The following is a 19290-nucleotide window of genomic DNA, read 5'->3' as shown; positions in this document are numbered from 1 at the left end:
ATTCTGGACTAAAATCATATTCGATGCTATTTCCCGTGATTACGATTTCCATGCGGTGAGATCCAGAGGCAAAACTTGAATCGATTCACGTGCAGTCATGGAGCACATCGCTTTGGTCCCGCAGCGCGTGCAGCCCTCGCCGCGGGCAGCGCGTAAAAGCGAGTGGCTCCGGAGCGCGCTGGCACATCACCACTGCCCCGATCCCGGCGCGGATAACGAGATCGTAGTCCTGGCCACCGGGATGGACCAATACCTGCAGGAGGTCTTCCACCACCTGGCCCACCCCAGCCGGGACGACGCGGTGTCGGCGGAGGACTTCACCGCGCTGTGCGCCGTGCTGGGACTCGCCGCCGCGGAGAAAGAAAGCAGGACGACGAAATGGGGAGCCGGAGATAGAGAAAAGGGCGAGGAAGACGAGGAGTTTGGGGATGCGTGCTCCGCGCTACCCTGCCGGCTCTCCTTTAAAGACTTCCACTCGCGCCTCTGTGGGTATTTCCGTGTGCGCAGCGCGCGCGGCAGAGGCACCGGGGAGTGCGCCGGGCGCCTGCCCGTCACCGAGGACACGGAGCTGGTGGAGAGACAGATCCGGCTCCGGTGGCCGCGCGTCAGGCGGAGAAAATGTGTGAGTTTTGATCTGGCGAGGGATCAGAACGGACCGGTTCACCGATCGACTAAAGGTCGAACGGCAGATGACCGCGAGTCAGGTACCGCACCAGCCTGGATGTCTGTATATTGCACGTGTTACTGCATTAAAAGGCCTCCAGTGAATATTGAGGGGTTCCTAAACTTCAATTGTTGCACATATATTTAAGATTATTGCAGTTAATGGGAAATGACTCAAAGACGACTCATATAAAACACACATCATTTATTTATTCATTATTTATAATAGCACCAGTTACCTAAACTTCTTTTTTATCTTAACATGTAACCTTTCCCACTTTGTTTACTGTGATATTCTTCACCTCCACCATCTGTTCTCTCCTTCTGTGAGTGGAGGCAGTTCCCCTTTTCTTACGCAAATGTCCCAATACAACAATGTGAAAAGGGTCCCCAGCTGGGACTGACATGTTGTTATATATGATGTCAACGTGTGAGCAGCATTTTGACTGCATTAACTGCTCAAGGTGGAGCTGGAATGAAATGGAACTATCTGTGAGGTTCAGAGGGGGATTCACTTTTTGGTAACTGCTGACAACTCAAGGACATCTGAAACATGAGGAGGAGAAACACCTGCTTTTACATGAGGAGGTCAGAGGCCGAAAAAAGGGAGCCACGGATTTCATCTTGAACAACATTTGATTTTATAATCTTCTATATTTTTTGATGTGGTGAACTTGTGAAGTAACCAAGCTGCCAGATACATTTAGTGGAGTAGAAAGTGTGATACTTTCCTCTGAAATGTGGTGTAGAAGTATAAAGATGGAAATATCCAAGTAAGTATACAAGTGCCTCAGAATTACCCAAGCACAGTACTTGAGCCCTCACTTAGTTCATTTCCACCATAGTTTTACATTCTCCCAAAATAGCAATGAGAATGTATTCAGATCCTTTACATCAGAAAAAGTATATACCACACTGACCAGAACACATCCTGCATTCAAACACATCACTTCAGTAAAGGTATGTATACATACGGGAGTGCAGACAAATAGTTTTACTAAAGTATTCCATATTATATTTCAGTATTGGATTATTAAAGTAAGATAATCCTTTATTAGTCCCACAGCGGGGACATTTGAAGGATTTCAGCTGCAAAGTGGACAGTAGAGGACAAAACAAAACAAAAACAAAAGTACAATAAATACTGACACAGTAAAAGTAGAATAAATGAGTAAACAACAAAAGCTAAAAATACAATATAATCAGATTGAGTGGTTGAAAACACATTATTGCACATATGATTAAATTATTATATAAATTATTATTGATTGATTTAATATTCCCTCTAAGATATAGTGTGTTAAAAGTATATAGTTGAATAAAGTACCTACAACATACGGTGGTACAGTACATGGAAAAAGCAGCACAGGAAGTGTGAAAAATGATATGATTGTTGTCTTTTTCATCTTTTTTGTCTTTGTCTTCTTCTTCTTCTTCTCCTCCAGATGAGGTAGCAGCTCTGAGGGAGCTGGTGGAGGACCTCCGCTCGGCGCTGCAGGGGAGCGACGCTCGCTGCCTGGCCCTGGAGGTGGCCCTCCGGCGGGAGGGGAGCCGCACACTCCCTCCCCCCACCAGCTTTAAAACCGCAGCTTCAACCCCGACATCCTCCATCACCCTCGACCAGGGGAAACTGGTGCCGACGCGCAGGATTAAAGGATACTGCAGTGGCGCCGGAGGAGACGCGGCGAGGAGGGCGGCGAGGAGACGGGACATCCGGGACCCCCTCGAGAGGGAGCTGAAGCTGATCCGAGCCTCGCGCGACGGGCAGCTAGAGGAGGCCATGAAGTTCAACGAGCGCCTGGAGGAGGAGCTGCGCTGGGCGTACCAGGAGGTGCGCAAGCTTCACGGGGCGGAGTCGGCGCTGAGGAAGGAGAACGCTCACATCAGGTTTTGGTCTTTAAAGTGAATTTAACTGGATGATGTTTCGAGTGGATGGAGGTTAGAGGAAGGGCTTTGATGATCTGGGATGATCTCTCCATCAGGAGGCGGGCGGAGGAGGCCAGGGAGGCTCTGAGCTTGGGGCTTCAGAGGGTTCGGATGATCCAGGAGCAGGCTCAGTCTGTGCCGCAGCTCCAGGCCAGGGTCACCCGACTGGAGGCTGAGCTACACCAGTACAGGTACTAAAACTGTGTGTGTGCACGGGCATGTGTGTGCATCTATTTACATATCATTTGCCTCTGCGCTCTACTGATTTGAAATTCCCTGCGCTAAAGCCAGCAGCTTAAGTTACACACAAGTCACACTGAATGAGAGTTCCGAGTGAAAAGCAGATGGGGTTAACTTTCAACAAACACCACGCACACACCAGGTTAAAAAATAAATACACATGCCAAAGCACAAACGAGTTATGTTCTCTCTTTTGGTTGCCACCCTCAGATCCCGCTGCACCTGCATCCCCGACCCCGCCCACCAGGAAATGTGCCCAATCGGAGCAGCAGACCCCTGCAGCAAGACAGGTGAATGACCTCTCGTGGCCCATCTGTTGGCCAACAAGATTTTTAGAATCGTTGCTGTTGATGTATTTAAGGCTTTGCATTAGACCTTTTTCCCACGGCGGACATTTTGGACTTGTCATAGCAGCAAAAGCACACGTGTAACAAAATAAGAGTGAAATAAGTGTAAAAAAAATAAGGTCAACAGGCTACACAGAACATTTCTTCATTAACCAAAGCTTTGCAACAGTGCATTAAATATAAATAGTAAAGTAACAGCTTCTACAGAGTGTCTGCAGAGAGCGGTAGAGGGGAGAGCTGCCTCCGATGAAGAGGAGGAGGACAGAGGGACGAGGGAGGAAGGACAGTGCCGCCCGTCGGAGGTGAAGAAGCACCGACCGCACGGCTGGGGCAAAGGGTTAGCCAACACCTGACACGCTGCCGCCACTGTGGACACGCTCCTCCAATTCCAAATGTCACTTTGTTTTTGCTTATTCCTCCAGATGTCAGAACCACGCGGCCCATCAAGTTGTCTCTCAGAGTTGCCTGCACGATAGAAACCTCATCAGCAGGGGGCGCTGCAGCTGGACGGGACAAAGCCAAGAGCAGCCAGAGGGGAGCACACGCTTGGAAAAAGAAAAGGTGGGAGAGAGGAACCTGGAGTGCAGACTGAGTCGCAAACAGTTGCAAAGCTCTGGAGTCTTAATATGTATAAGTTGAGCTTTCTTCCCCAATACCGCGAATTTAAAAAAGACTGTTGTCGCCATTAGTCACTTAGAGGAAAGACTTTGGGAAAATATAGTCCATGTTGAAAAATACAGAAGTTTCCTTTTGAACTGTGGACAAGTCTGGGTATTGGCCAAATGTAAGGAAAGACAAATAGCAACACTGAATGACTGAAGGATGAACAGAGCGATGCTTGTCACATCATTGCCACTAATAAAGCTGCTTCATTAATAAGCTGGATGACCTCGAGGAGTCAAAGAGAAGGAAGATGCAGAAGATACTCTGTCCCTTCAACCTCAAAGGTTTCATCAACCCACCATCATCGTGGTTCTGCATCCAGATAGAGAAATGTATGTTGAGCTGAAGCTCCCATCCCCGTGTATTTGAAGTTGCTCCTCCTACGAGGACAGATTATTAGTTCATATGTCTGTGTCATGAAACATGGCCAGCTATCTCCCCGTGTGTGGAAGCGCTCAGTGCTCCAGAAACGTAACTTTGCCGGGCGCTTTAGGAACTGGTTACTCCTCTGACTGCTCATACTGTGGACACAGTTTAGGAGCTTGTTTTGCATTCATGTGTTCCTCCTCACTGTTTCCCAGAGGCCCGAGGAAGAGGAGGACAAGACGAGGACGCGTCTGTCGATGCTGGAGGACAAACTCGCGGATGCCCTCACACTGCTGCTGCAGCTACGCAACAAGGTTATTAACACGACACGCGCTTTCACCTCAGACACACACACACACACACACACACACACACACACACACACACACACACACACACACACACACACACACACACAAACCTCTTCACTGCCATCTAGTGTTCATTCCATCCTAGTTGGACGTCAGTGGGCTACTGAGATGAAGGATGAAGGATACACACCAAAACAAAGATTAGTGTTTAAGCTGAGTGGATACGGTGAAACTGTGTGAGATAGATGCCAGTGAGTGTTCAATATTACATAAATAAAAAAGACATTATTAAATATATAAACATATGAATAAAGTGTGTAATATATATATATATATGAACCAACAACTTTTGAAATATTTGGAAAAAAATATCAAAATGAATTATTATGAAAAGTTATTTCATTATTACACTTGGAATAATAGTTGTATTGGATATAATTTCTTCTTTCAGTATGAACACCAACTTTCAAAAGGAATTTTTTTCCCCAAATGACTCTTTTATTTCAAGTTTTATTCTATGACGTCACTTTTAATGACACATTTAACTCATAATGTGACTTTTCGCGACAATAATGTCGTCACCGCCCTCTGAAATTATTAAATTTAAACTGTTGTGTAGTAAGAAATTCTATTGTAAAATAAAAGATGACTCCATGTATAAATTTTACACAATTTATTCGTATGATTATTGATTTTTATTATTGATCTAACACTTTGGGGCTCCATACTGTTCCCCTCTAATGATCTGTATTAAGCTTCACAATATACAGTATGTTATGTATGTTCATATCAAGCTGGATTTGGGACTTTATGTCATTTTTTGTGTTTTTACTGTTTGGTATGTGTTTTTCACAGAGCGTCCTCCCCCAAAAAATCTCTGCGCGAGTAGCTTATTAAGAACCACATTTACGTCTGTTGTTAGACGACAAACTAGTGGTCGTAGATATTATGGGATATATATTACGGGAGCAAAAAAGGAAGTCATGTGACGTAGTACAGAGTACACAGAGAGCAACACGGGACTTTCACCCGGGACACCTGTGTTCGTGTCCCGTGTGAAACCAAAAGTCAGCCCTGACTCACTTTAACTCATGTAACGTACTTACTTTACTTCATGTAAGTATCGTCACGTCACGCAACAAACATACTTAGAAAACCAAGCAGTGGTTTTCTTTCAATTCACGGCGTTAACCACGTGTTTAAAACGTACGACTGGTTCTCTCCAGTCATAAATGTCGCTCTGGGAGTCATCGGCAGACAAACCTTTCTGTCATTAAAGTATGAGGATGTGTTGGTTTTTCATGAAAAATGAAATAGACAAACATCCAAAACTGAAGTGAAACGCCTCTCACCCTGTCTGTAGAACGTGTCCCGCAGGGCCCTGGGGAAGATCGTGATGGACACTCTGGATGTGTGCAGCAGGAGTGGAGACGGTAGGTGTGTTCTACATCCTCCACTTGTCCATGTAGTCATAGTTTAGTGTTGCGCCTTACTAAAATTGATCGGTGGTACTTTTCTATTTCCCCGCCCAGGTCCGTCTCAGGTCTTGCAGGTAGCTGACGCCCTCTGTGTCCGGCTGTCCTCCAGGGATCTCCTTGGGATCGGAGGGGATGACGAAGGAGGAGAGAGCAGAGAGAAACCCCTGGTTTCATCTTCAGGGTGTAACACCAGCAGCATCAACCTTCTGCTCATCTCCTGCTAGATGAACTGTCGTACTTATCCTTTTCCCCCCTTTTATCTTCGGCTTGTTTGCACTCATAAAAGTGTCCCAGTTGTGGAGATTTTGAAACTGGTTCAATGTATTTAAAGATTTATTATATTTACGCTCTTTGTGTTTTATTCTGTATCTATTTAATTTCAATGATTAAATTGTTTTATCCAAACACTTTATTACCAGTGTAAGCGTTGATACAGAGAGCTCTGGCATGATGAATCAAAATGATATATTTCACTGCAGACTCTAAACAGTGTCTCATGTTTACGAGGCCGCTTACTGTTGGATCTGGACACACTCACACTGCAACTCATATACTCAACGTCAGTGGATCAAAAGGTTTCACATGGAAAAATCCACATATGTGCATATTGTGCCTTATGAATTTCAAACAAAGAAACAGCTCAACCTCATCAAACTTGTGCTGCTGGACACACACACACACACACACACACACACACACACACACACACACACACACACACACACACACACTTGTTCACTTCATCAATCTCTATTTATTTCAACAACATTGTGCTGAATCAAAAGCCCAACGTTTCCACAAGTGTCTTCTTCAGTGCCGAGCAAGAAGTCTAAGTTACAAACATGTTAACAAGGCATCCTATAATAGAATGACGTCACTGGTGATCAAACATCACATGTATCACCTGCATTAACGTCTCACCTGTGTGTGCTTTACATATCATGGCGCCATCTTGTGGTTGAAATATAAAATACAACAAGTTGTCTCCAAACTAAATAGTAACAGTTGAACTGAACATGTGAGGATTCATCTCAAGTCTCACATGTTTGTGGACTCACACATGAAGAAGCTGCTGAACGCTTTGCCCTCCTACATACAAGACACACTGACATGCTGCTGAAGAGCAGAGCTCTCATTGTTGATGAGAAGGATTTACTAGTAACCAGAGATGTGGATTCATTCTGCTCCTCATGAGGCAGTTTGGAGCTGATCTGTAATGATATTTGTCTTGAGTTCAGTGGTGAGTTAGAAAAGCTACAAACAAGTATTCCCACTAAACCCACTGACAGGAACACTCTGATGACTGCAGGCAGTTTGAATCCTAGACCACTGAAAGAAGGTCTTCCTTTAATAAACCCTAGCCCTATTTTTAGGCCTCTGCTCGAAAATTGCATACCCATACTTAAAGACTGTAAATCTGAAACTACAAGGTCTATTTTAATAATTTTGATGGTATAATACAGTTAAAACTTGTGAGAGACCTGTTCAGATGTGTAAATATTGTGTATATGTTACTGGTTAACAGTGAATGAAGATGCACACAGCTCAAATTGAAAAGTTTCAGGTTCCCCTTGAAAAAAAAGCACTTTTATTGAAAATATTTATTTGAAATAATGCAGATTGAAGCCTAAAAATACTCCACAGTCATAGCACAACATCATTGTGATCTCTACAAGCACATTTTCCTTAGATTGAGTGAAGCAGGCCAGCATAAATGAGGTCTGAGTACAGAGTTTCAAGCCGAATTCTCATTTTTGGAACCAGCTTTTGCGCGCCTCTATTCTAATTTTATATACTATATAACTACATATTAACTATATATTCACTTGCTTTATCACTAAGAGTGTTCAATACATCGTAATAAAGCAGTTTGGAATCATTTTCAGCCGTGTTCAGCAATTTTCAGCTCCCATGTCTCTCCTCCTTAAAAAAAAATCTCCTCTCAGTCAGTGTCTATGTAAGCTTTGTAAGGCCTGTGATTGGCGGATTTCATCATGTGACACCTTGTTGAATGCGGAAGAGGTTAGGCTCGTTAGAGTTGAAAACAATTTCCTTAGGTAATAACTGGAGTACTAAAACATTGACTTAAGCTGGCTATAACTAAAAAGTCTATAATCTGCGATCTAGAATCTGCGGTCAGAAAAATTGTTGCTCCACATCCTGCTCCATCAAAGCCTAACTTACACTGAAACTCACTTAAAGGAGTCAACCAATAATTATCCAATAGCAGGACAGAATAGAGGAGCCTTTATCTTCAAAGGGCAAAAACACACATTTGAAGCACATTTTACAACATGACCAATCTTTTAACTCTATTATATGGTAAACATTCTAAAGAGCATAACACACATACTTTTGCAATAAACATAAAATACAAAAACTGTTAAGAATACAAAATGGCTCTTACAGATACATTTGTCTCTGCATTTGACCCATCCCTATATAAGGGGAGCAGTGGGCTGTCTTTGACATGCGACACATGACACGTCAAAGGCCAAAGCTTGAACAGCCGACATTGTGGACACCAGACAACCCTCTTAACCCAGTGAGCCACGATCGCCCACCTTTTCCACTAAAGGAAATCTAAGAGCCAATCAGCTCTTTGATCCGAAGACAGCAAGAAGCTTCCCATCATGCCCTGGGGTCACGCAGTCAGTGGAGAGCAACTGCAGCGCCTGGCTCTAAAATCTGCGGCACCCCGCTCTCTGAGGTTATCGTTGCCCACGTGATCATGACGTCAGCGCAAGTCCCATCATGCCCTGGGGTCATGCAGTCGGTGGAGAGCAATTCTGCATCGCCTGGCTCTAAAATCTGCGGCCGCCTCACTCATGTGAGATCAACGTTACGCATGTTTTCATGACGTCAGAGCAAGTCAGACGCAAATCTACCCAGCATGCATTAGGCTCGTTCGACTTGAGCCAGGCGTGCGCAGAATCGATCACCGGCGATCGGCGCACAATGCATGCTGGGTAGATTTGCGTCCGACTTGCTCTGACGTCATGAAAACGTGAGTAACGATGATCTCACGTGAGCGAGGCGGCTGCAGATTTTAGAGCCAGTTTTGAAAAAAGGTCTAAGAGAGATTGGAGAGGAAAGCTTTAGTGACAAATGTTGGAAACTTTTTCTGGAATATTTAGAGTCAACAACACTAATGAATAGAATTTGTGAAAGAAATGTATTATTATTTATTTTTTCTATATGTATATATATAGATATATATATATATATATTTATTTATATACATATCTTTATTCATTTACACACATATGTATATGTATTTGCACCCGAAAGCTGTTTGCCAACCGCCTAAAAAAGCAAAAGAAAGAAGAAGAAGAAGAAGAAGCAGGCGGCTGAAAACGGTCCGACTTGAACGCAGTTTTTTGTCAACGCCCCTTTCTACGTCCGCCTGCTCTCAGTCTGCTTTCCAGGCGAGGCGCAGTTCAACTCGAACGAGCCTATTGTGTGCCGATCGCCGGTGATCGATTCTGCGCACGGCTGGTTTATGTCGAACGAACCTGTTAACTGAAGCACTACGCGGGTTATTTCGAAGATTGACAGCCTTTTAGCCACTCAAAATCGAGATATGCTTGGCCCAGCCCCTATGCGTAAAATCCATTGGTCCAGCAGAAAACTGCTGGCCATTTCCTCATAGAAGGTGCCAGCCGGTTCATTTCACTGCAGAGACAGAGAGGAGGAGACGGACTATTTTTGCTGCATCGGATTTCAATGGATTGCCTGCGTTTTTCGGCACGAAAATCACCAAAAGGTATGCTGACTTTCAATTGTTTTTCTGGAGAGCAGTGTGTGGTTTCTTGGCTTTAGTCATGTAACTTTTGAATGGTTTGACGGAAGTCAATTTGGACACGTTGGGTCGACGCCGTATCGAGCCCTAGTGCGAAATCATATATCCATCCGCCATGATCGCTGCCGGCTTTGTGATGAAAGATGAAAATCGGGTGCACAGTTCGCCGATTTTCTGGAGAAAAATCCGTGATTTTGTGATAAATCTTCTAGTTTATTGAATTAGTTTGTGTATAATTGTGTAAAATGGCTGGTATGATGATTTTGCCCAGACTTTTTTTGTTAATTCGGTATTTAATATGTCTGGAGCATTTTTGATATTTCTTGATGAAAAGTCCATTCGGAACCTCGGTACCGGTACCACGGTACCGCTCGAACCCCAAATTGGGCTCGGTCGGGCTAAAGACAACTACACATTGTAAAATAATTGAAAGAGACTTTTAATATAAAATCATTGGATCTTAAAAAAAAAAAAAGAGTTCCAAACAGACGAGTTTCCTTCTCAATAGACTGATTGTTCTTACAACAAGATCAGAGTCTTTGTTCTTCTTGAAACAAGATTACTTTCTTTATCATGTAAACCTTCAATTTGTTCACATCCATCAGTATGACACATCAATTCAGACAACAGCAACATTTAGTCTTTTAAATAAATAAATGTAAATTGAATGAAACATCTTTACAGAAAGTGGTGAGAACAAAATATCTTGGATAAAAGAAGCTCTGGTGATTTCTCTCTTTAAGACACATGCAGTGGAAGAGAAACAACAACTAACAAATACATCAATACACATTTTCAACAAACATTTAGACCTCAGAGAAGTTTACATTTTCCTGCAGAGAAATGTCAGTTCAGGTCAACAAAGATCATCATGAGCAGTGATAGCCTCCATGGTTTAACAGACACAGGAAGGAGCTCCACCTAAAGAAACTCAAACATGTACACAACAATAATGACAAGATGTCAAAGTACCGCCCTCAATGTTTGATTGACAGGTGAAAGAAAATCAGGTCTCAGCAAAAATGGACACAAAATGAGTTTAACAGAAATGAATCTGCTGTTCCATGAATCACTTCTGTCTATTTTAGTTTACAGAACTCAGCAGTGTCTCCATGATAACAAAACCAAAGTCCAGCATAGAGAGGCTGAGTGAATGTGGTCTGGACTCTGTGGAGGAGAGTCATGGTTTCAGAGATGCTGTAGAAAGACAGAATACCTGCTCTGTGATCCAGGTACACTCCTACTCTGGAGGACTGAGGACCTGAGACGGGAGTTTGGATATTGTTGTACAAAAATATAAAACTGTTTTTGTTACAACGTAACGCCCAAGATTTGTCATTTCTTCCAAAACCACATTCATCAAAGCTCCATGTTCTGATGATATTCTTGTATGCGACTGCTACAAAAACTTCTCCTCCTCTCCACTCCACCTCCCAGTAACAACGTCCAGTCAGACTCTCTCTACTCAGGACCTGACGATATGTAGTGAATCTGTCTGGGTGACTAGAATAAGACTGTTGTTCTCTCATAGCTGTTGCTTTTCTGTTCCCCTCAGATAATAACAGCAGTGTGTGTGCTGTGTTTGGATCCAGTGTGATTTCACTTGAATATCTTAAGAACTCAGCTCTGGTCTTGGGCTCTGCTTGTGAGTGTGACAGTAAAACGTCCACTTCAGTCACTGCCAGTGAGACGTTTGTCCTCTTCTCTCTCAGAACGTCCTGTAGTTTATCTCTGACTTCTGACACAGCCGCCGTCACGTCCTCAAAGTAGCTCAGAGGACGGATATCGATGCCGGACGAGTCTGTAGGTTCTCTGAGTGGTGACAGTGAGGGGTAGTTGTGTAGAAACTGGTTGTGATCCTCTGTGTGTGAGAGCAGCTTCAGCTCAGCGTCTCTCCTCTTCAGCTCAGAGATCTCCTGCTCCAGCTTCTCCTGAAGCTCTTTGACTCGACTCACTTCACTTTTCTGCTGGGATCTGACCTGCTGCTTCACATCGGAGCTTCTTTTCTCCATGAGACGGATCAGCTCGGTGAAGATCTTCTCGCTGTCCTTCACCGCTTCGTCGGCAGAGCGATTGACGGCCTCCACCTCCTGCTGAAGCAGCTTCACGTCTTTCTCTCTGTCCTGGATTCTCTGCTGGATGTTTAGTCGACTCACCTCCAGCTCTCTCTGCCTCTCAGTCCTTTCTGCTGCAGCTGAGACTGTGTCGTGGCCTTTGTGTTCATCCACAGAGCAGAGGTAACAGATACACTGCTGATCAGTACGGCAGAACATCTTCATCACCTCATCGTGACGAGAGCAGATGTTCTCCTGGAGCTTCTTGGAGGGGTCCACCAGCTTGTGCTTCTTTAATTGAGCCACATCATAATGAGGCTGGAGGTGTTCCTCACAATAAGAGACCAGACAGATGAGACAGGACTTGAGGGCTTTCCGTTTCCTCCCAGTGCAGACATCACAGGACACATCTTCAGGTCCAGCATAGCAGTGATCAGCAGGAGCAGCTTGGAGTCCAGTCTTCTTCAGCTCCTCCACTAAAACTGCTAACATGGTGTTTTTCAGCAGGAGAGGCCTCGGTGTGAAGGTCTGCCTACACTGAGGGCAGCTGTGGAGTTTCTTCACATCCTCTTCATCCCAGAAGCTTTTAATACAGTTCATGCAGTAGCTGTGTCCACAGGAAGTAGTCACCGGATCCTTCAGTAGATCCAGACAGATGGAACAAGAGAAGGCTTCCCGATCCAGCTGAACTCCTTTCTGCGCCATTTCACCTCTCAGTGACAACGACTGTCTGAGTTTCGCTTCACTAGAAGTGACTCTGCTTTGACTTCTGATCTGAACAACATGTGTTTGTTCAGTGAATGGAGCCTGTCAGCTCTATCGCTTCACCACCATGTTGGTTACACCCATCTTTAAAACTGTAGATCTGAAGGGGAGGGAACAAGGAAACACGTGGACAGAGTGGAGCCGGCTGTGTTTGAGAGCAGGAGGAAGAAGGAGGGGTTATCAAGCTGTGCTTCATTCCAGGAAGAGGAGCAGCGCTGTGAATGTGAACTTTGCTTCCTCATTTACAAGCAGAGCCTCAGTTAAAACCTGCTCCACTTTAGAAAACATTTCTCTTTTTTTATTACAAGACAAGAGACAATACATAAACATAACAACAAGAGGACGACAAGAACAGTGAGATACAAGCCAGCAAACATCGTGTGTGTGTGTGTGTGTGTGTGTGTGTGTGTGTGTGTGTGTGTGTGTGTGTGTGTGTGTGTGTGTGTGTGTGTGTGTGTGTGTGTGTGTGTGTGTGTGTGTGTGTGTGTGTGTGTGTGTGTGTGTGTGTGTGTGTGTGTGAAGTAAAGACCATAAGAAAGTACATAAATTACAAAATAACAACAAAAACAAAGTCAGGGGCAGTATCGCCCCGACCACTGGCAGCAAACCACGACCAGGGCACCGTCAGGGAGCTCCAGAACAGGTCAGTAGGATCAGCCAGGCCGGGTCAACCGGGTTGAATATTATTTCATTCATTAATTATTATTTTGTTTTTCATTGTAATTCTTGTATTGATTGTATTTCATTTTATTCATTATTATCATCATTCTTTTCTTTTTTTTAGACTGATCGGTCCAGAAAAACATCTTGAAGACGTTCTAGTTTCTTCACATTTGGTCTCACAGGTGTCCAGTTGATGCAGGTGATACATGTGATGAGATGATCCTATAGGATGCCTTGTTATGAAGCTTTATGCATTATAATGTGTTAAGATTGTGCTTATTAAGCATTATAGACATGACCTTCATATAATGTGTTACATAATTCTTTATTAATAAATGATAAAATATTATTCTGGTTGACAGGCTTTTATTGATGGCTGATGTGAAATTGAGAAACTCAAGACGGTTTATTAAAGACTAATAACATTTCTAAGTGCAGACATGATGATTTATTATTTACATTGAGAAACATCAGCATTTTAACCAATAAATAATTTGTATCAACTCATTTATCAGAAAGTAAAAAGTATAAATATATATATTAGAGTAACAGACCAACATTTTGGAGAATGAAGCACATGAAGCAGAAACATACACATGGCATGGCACATGTGTTGAGAGTGTTACCTGCTCTGTAACTACTCCATCTCTCTGAGCTTCAGTCACTTCAAACTGTAAACCACGTGTTGTGCTGCTGAACCATGAGCTCTCTGTATTGTTTCACAGCTACTGTTCATATTTAAGGCTGATAGAAGATTCACTCAATGAAAACAACACATTTACAACAAGATAGAAAAACACATTTCTAAATGATTTTCATCCAGATGTTGATACCTTGAAGTATTATTATGGACATATTTGTGTTATTTGAACATAAAAACAAAGAGAAAGTGTTTGTTTGTGACTGTTCACCTCTCCATCACGTTGATTGAACGTCATAAAGAAAGCCCCGTTAGTTTGCTGTATGTGTGGAGCTGCACTGACTGCTGTGATTGGTGCTCATTGCTCCTCTCCTCCAGGTGGAGGCGCTGTAGGACAAACACACACAACTGGTTTCTGAATGTTTTCATGGGAACTAGAATATAAAGAAGCAGTGATGAAGCTGCTGTAACATGTAAACACCTTGTTGTTGTATCAGCTGCTTGTTGAACAGTAGACAGAGTGTAAGAAGACTGGGTCCCGCTGTGTTACTCAGGCTGCACTACAGCGTCTATTCACAGGCGCGATCCCACTACTGAGCGGCACGGGGGCTTTGACCTGCTCCGTCTCCGACCTGGGCCGGTGCACCCCTCCTTAGACCACCTGGTGGTCCCGGGCTCCCCCAGGAGCACCATACCGATACCGAACTTAGTGCGGACACCTGATCTTCATAGTCCGCTGCAGCTCAGAGCTCCTGAGCTCAAACGATCCTCCAGCCTCAGCCTCCCGGTAACTGGGATTACAGGCGCGCGCCACCGCACCCGGCGAGAGAGTTATTAATTCAGAAAGATTTGGTATTTTACAAACGTGACGTCATCAGGGTGATCAAGCGGAATCTAGTGATGAAAACAAAAGCTGCAGCTGCAACGTTGAAGGCTGATCAGCATCTGTACAATTGAACTAAAACCTTATTTGAATAAAGATCAATACTTTATCTCATATCTTTAAACATCTGTGTGCTCAGTATGAGTTTATATCATCCACAGTCATGCACAGTTGATGTTTTTCATAATGTCAGCAGATTGCATCACAATAACTTATATTCACAATCTGTGATTCCAATATAAAGAAGTTAGGCTTGTTCTGACTCTTAATAACAAGACAGTATATTGAGCTGAGTAGCTATTTAAACCATAGATTTAGTTATATTTACCTGTGCCTTTGTTTATTATCTAGGTTATTGATACAGATGTATTGAATGCTGATTATTTCATCTGATATTTGATGTTTATGGTTCATTTGCAACCTAGTTGTATACATCATGTGTTTAGTTGTTATCTTTGTGTCATTTAAGATCTAAACATACATGAAAGAGTGAGCATGAGTTGACCTGAATTGAATGGTTCAACAGAAGAGGTCAAAGGGTCAAAGATGAGAAGATATAATGTTGGTCAAATGCATGTGGTCCAAATAAAATGACTTCAGTTGTATTGCCATTGGGATACAGAAAGTTTGACTCTAGAACATTTTCAATTTTGTTCCTAATCTCACAAAACAAGAGTAAAACCAGATGAATTGTTTCTCTTCTCTTCTCATGTTAACTGTCTTGTGACCCTCAGATTGATCTCTGGAGCTCTAAGGGGACGCACACCGTCAGATGTGTTACTATTTTGAAAACAGTCCACCTTAAGTTATCACTGATGGAGTTCATGTTAGTTATGTTATCTTGTGGTAACTAGTTATTATCTTGTGGTAACTAGTTATTATCCTGTGGGGATAATGCTGTCAATATCACTTTACAGAACGTTCGGAGGTCTGTAAAGTGCAGTTTATCTCTCGAGGGAAATAGGTGACGCAATTTGTAATTTGTGGCGGAGCAGCTAAGAGACAGTAAAACAAACCATTGACCACAGTTAGCATATCTACGATCATATGCTTCATCTCTGCTTCTGAACATCTGAACAAAAGATGAGCAGACTGGAGTGCATGGATCCTGTCAGATCACCGACACACTTACAGCAAAAGCTGACAGAAACAGACAATAAGACTGAGGAATGGTATGAAATAATATAGTCCTTTATTTCCAGCAATGTACAAAGTCCTGCAGGGAGAGAGCCTTCCTCCAGCCTCACAGAGGGAGGGCTTTTACAAAGAGAGCACACAGAGAATGCAAAGACCTCGGCCCCAGTGAGACGGGTACCAGTGTGTTTTGTCGGTTTCTCAGAGGCAGCAGAGCTGACCGAGACAGGTGGAGGTTTAGTGTCTGAATCAAAGGCTCCACCTTGACGTGGGCGTTGGCAACGTAAGGATTCAGGGGCTTGAGGGTTTGAAGCACTGAGGCTAACAAGGCAGTAGGTGGTTGAAGGGTTTTTAAAAAGCTGGCTATTTCATATACAGGTGGAAACATCTGGAAACATAAGGAGAAGTGACATTTTGTCATGTTGCCCTTTTTTTGTTGTTGCTGTGTTTGTGGCGTGAACTCTTACTTCTAATTCCTGACCCGTAAAACCAGCCTACTCAGCTTATTCAGCCTCAAAGTCCTCATCTTTGCACATTCACGACGTGAACACAAAGCTTGCGACTGATGCCACCCGCCCTCCTCTCCGCTGCTGCGTCATATAAAGTCATTATTACATTACAATCATAATCAACTGTACATCTTTTATTAATCAAAGCTAATTAAAGAGACGCTACTCTGTGGCGAACCTAGCTCCTGATTGGGTTACTCTGAGTTGAGCTCGGCTCTCATAGGTTAAGGCCATTCTATGTTTTATAAGTATGCTTTCCCTGTGTGTGACAGGGTGTGTGTGTGTGTGTGCGTGTGCGCAGATGTGCGAGGTGTGTAAAGACTGGTATTAGGCACCGTGCTATTCGTTAGCCTCACCGCCGGTGAGCACCAAGAAGCTCTACTGGCCTTTAGCAAAGAAAACAAAAAAAAACATAAAAGAGAAGAGAAAAATGACAAAAAACAACAAGGTGACAAGGAAACGGAGCCAAAATGAAATGACAAAATAAACAACCTTATATATAGAATAAATATAATATGTACAATTTGCTTTGTGTGCAATCTAAAAATAAATAGACAAAGCATTACTTGCCCCTTTTATAGAAGTATTCACAACTTTCCATGTGACACAGCAGTCCTGTCTCCTAAAAATTACGTTCCCCCAAAACTAAAATGCATTCTCAATTACGTTTGACCATAAACGTATTTTCTCCCTGATTACGTTTGTGTTTGACGTATTACAAATATGTTTCTCATCAACATATCTTTGCCATACTCTAGTCTTTATTATTTTTCTGTGATCTGCCTCGCCTCTACCCCGCCACCCACGAGTTGTTGCCCCGCAGCCTGTTCCGAGGGCTGACAGACCTGACGATGGGGTGCCTCACGGCGGGGGCGGCTGGAGACCTCGCGTCCGGTGCCAACGGATGAGCGCCCGCCACTCGGAACCATAAAACCAAGTCCCGGATTTCACCCGGGGGACATTCTGGAGGTATTGTGGCCGGGTGATGTGCCTCGTTGCTGGGGAGGTATGAGCCGAGAGTGGCGGGGTGTTATGGAGGTATATTTTATTTATTTGTATCCATCTAACCCTAACTCTGCCCTAACCCTAACCCTAACCATAACTTCCACTAGGAAGCCACGTCCCCACCCAAACCTAACCCTTAAGAGAGTCACGGTTACTCCCGGATTTTACACGCGGGCCTTTGTGGAGGTATTGTAGCCGCGTAATGTTCCTCGTTGCTCGGCCTGGATGAGCGGGTTCTGCATTTCCCCCTGCGCCCCACCTGTAATACCACCGCGCCCCTCTAGAGGCACGCGCCCCACAGTTTGAGAACCACTGGGTTATAGTAACTGAGGTTAGCTTTAGTTTAGAGCAGTGGTCCCCAACCACCGGGCCGCGGACCGGTACCGGGCCGCACAGGAAAAATAAATATTATATTATTTCTGTTTTATTGATTATCAGAGTCTAAAAGAAGTTTTATTTTGAAAATGGGATTCTCTCGCAATTTCATCCGCCTGTACCTCTTGACACATGTCAAGAAGCTTTGTCTCGGTCACGTGATATGTTACCTCAAAAATGAAGCCCGCAAACTAGCGAAAATGAGTAAATAACTGTTGGAGAGCTTCTTTGCAAAGGGTGAAAGGCCACTAAGGAGACAGAAGAAGAGCCGACAACTTCCAAGAAAAAGAAAGCTTCATTTAACAGACAACATCAGGAGTCTGATTAAACATCAGGAGTAATTCTGATGCGCCAAACCCGCTCATCTGTGTATGTGGCGACAGAAGATCAGATGCTGGAGATTGTAAAAGTATTGTAGCGACCCTTACTCAGGAAAGCTACGAGACGTTATTTTCTTGTGGTCCTTTATTTGCGCACAGTACACAGGCTACTGTGGGCCGTAGCCTACGCCAACAAACAGTCAACACTGTTAACGTTCTGTAACATCTTTAACCATCTGCTCCCGGTCCTAGACTAACTCTCCTCGTTACCAGCACAAAACACAACATCCCACCAGGCATGAGGCCTTCACTGACCTCCGTAAATGCAATAACCAATCTTATATAACATCTTAGAACACTTTCTGTAAACACCATAACACCTAACATAACAGGTTAACATTATATGTCTTCAGTCCGTTACAGTATGTTTGAGACAACAACTCTGCTGGTGTTTGGATTCAAATCAAGGCTGAATATCCTGAGATCGCCACTAAAGCACTGAAGCCCTGCTTCCATTAACAACATCCTCTCTGTGAAGCGGGATGTTCTGCAGTCACAGCAATCAAAACAATATCACGGAGTAGACTGGACATCAGGAACACACTTCGGGTGTCATTGTCTCCCGTTACCCCCAGATGGGACCGTCTCGTTGCAGAGAAACAAGCTCAGAGCTCCCACTGACTCAGCGTTATTGTGAGTTGTATTTATTTATGTATTTTATATTTGTTTTCATGTCGATCGTATCGTTTTATTTCGTCGTGTTTTTCCGCCACACCTTGAAGGCCGGTCCGTGAAAATATTGTCTTACATGAAACCGGTCCGTGGTGCAAAAAAGGTTGGGGACCTCTGGGTTAGAGTATCAGGTGCACCTCGATTGGCAGTGCAGATTGTCTGGGGAGGGACAACAGCACAGCCAGAACATACAGCCGACATGTCGAAAAAAGTCATAGCAGTAAATTGTGTAATCTTTTCTTCCAATCAGAGCAGTGAAATGTGCCACCCAAACAAAAAATAATTTATAGAAAGACTTATTATTATTTGTCTTAACTATTATCCACCAAATAATTCAGTTCAGAACAGTTTTAAGGTCTTAAATCCATCAATTGCCTAATTCCCAAACTCAGGTGCAGGTGAGATTTGGGTGTG

At 43.6% G+C, this 19290-nt stretch overlaps 2 protein-coding genes across 2 annotated transcripts; one reads left to right on the top strand and one right to left on the bottom strand.

The window, feature by feature from the left end:
- The first annotated feature begins 97 nt into the window (after positions 1-97).
- On the top strand, positions 98-6406 carry LOC142955520 (EF-hand and coiled-coil domain-containing protein 1). Its single transcript, XM_076097075.1, has 9 exons — positions 98-704; positions 2109-2550; positions 2646-2780; positions 3040-3119; positions 3384-3513; positions 3599-3737; positions 4421-4519; positions 5880-5949; positions 6049-6406. The coding sequence occupies exons 1-9, from the start codon at positions 98-100 to the stop codon at positions 6216-6218; spliced, it is 1872 nt and encodes a 623-aa protein (XP_075953190.1). The 3' UTR covers positions 6219-6406.
- A 3813-nt stretch (positions 6407-10219) lies between these two features.
- Positions 10220-12688, bottom strand: LOC142955463 (tripartite motif-containing protein 16-like). Its single transcript, XM_076096982.1, has one exon. The coding sequence runs from the start codon at positions 12553-12555 to the stop codon at positions 10876-10878; it is 1680 nt and encodes a 559-aa protein (XP_075953097.1). The 5' UTR covers positions 12556-12688; the 3' UTR covers positions 10220-10875.
- Between the last annotated feature and the right edge of the window lie 6602 nt (positions 12689-19290).

Source organism: Anarhichas minor, unplaced genomic scaffold (genome assembly GCF_050575085.1).
Source record: "Anarhichas minor isolate MPS153535 unplaced genomic scaffold, ASM5057508v1 ptg000023l, whole genome shotgun sequence".
Lineage (NCBI taxonomy): Eukaryota > Metazoa > Chordata > Actinopteri > Perciformes > Anarhichadidae > Anarhichas > Anarhichas minor.
Note: the sequence above shows the minus strand (reverse complement) of the source record. Positions and strands in the feature narration are given on the sequence as shown.

Bases quoted from the DNA above. Each gene is read 5' to 3' on its own strand.
- LOC142955520 (XM_076097075.1), top strand. From the start codon at position 98: ATGGAGCACATCGCTTTGGTCCCGCAGCGCGTGCAGCCCTCGCCGCGG. The intron at 705-2,108 runs GTACCGCACCAG...CTTCTCCTCCAG, and splicing joins GGCAGATGACCGCGAGTCAG to ATGAGGTAGCAGCTCTGAGG. The intron at 2,781-3,039 runs GTACTAAAACTG...TGCCACCCTCAG, and splicing joins GCTGAGCTACACCAGTACAG to ATCCCGCTGCACCTGCATCC.
- LOC142955463 (XM_076096982.1), bottom strand. From the start codon at position 12,555: ATGGCGCAGAAAGGAGTTCAGCTGGATCGGGAAGCCTTCTCTTGTTCC.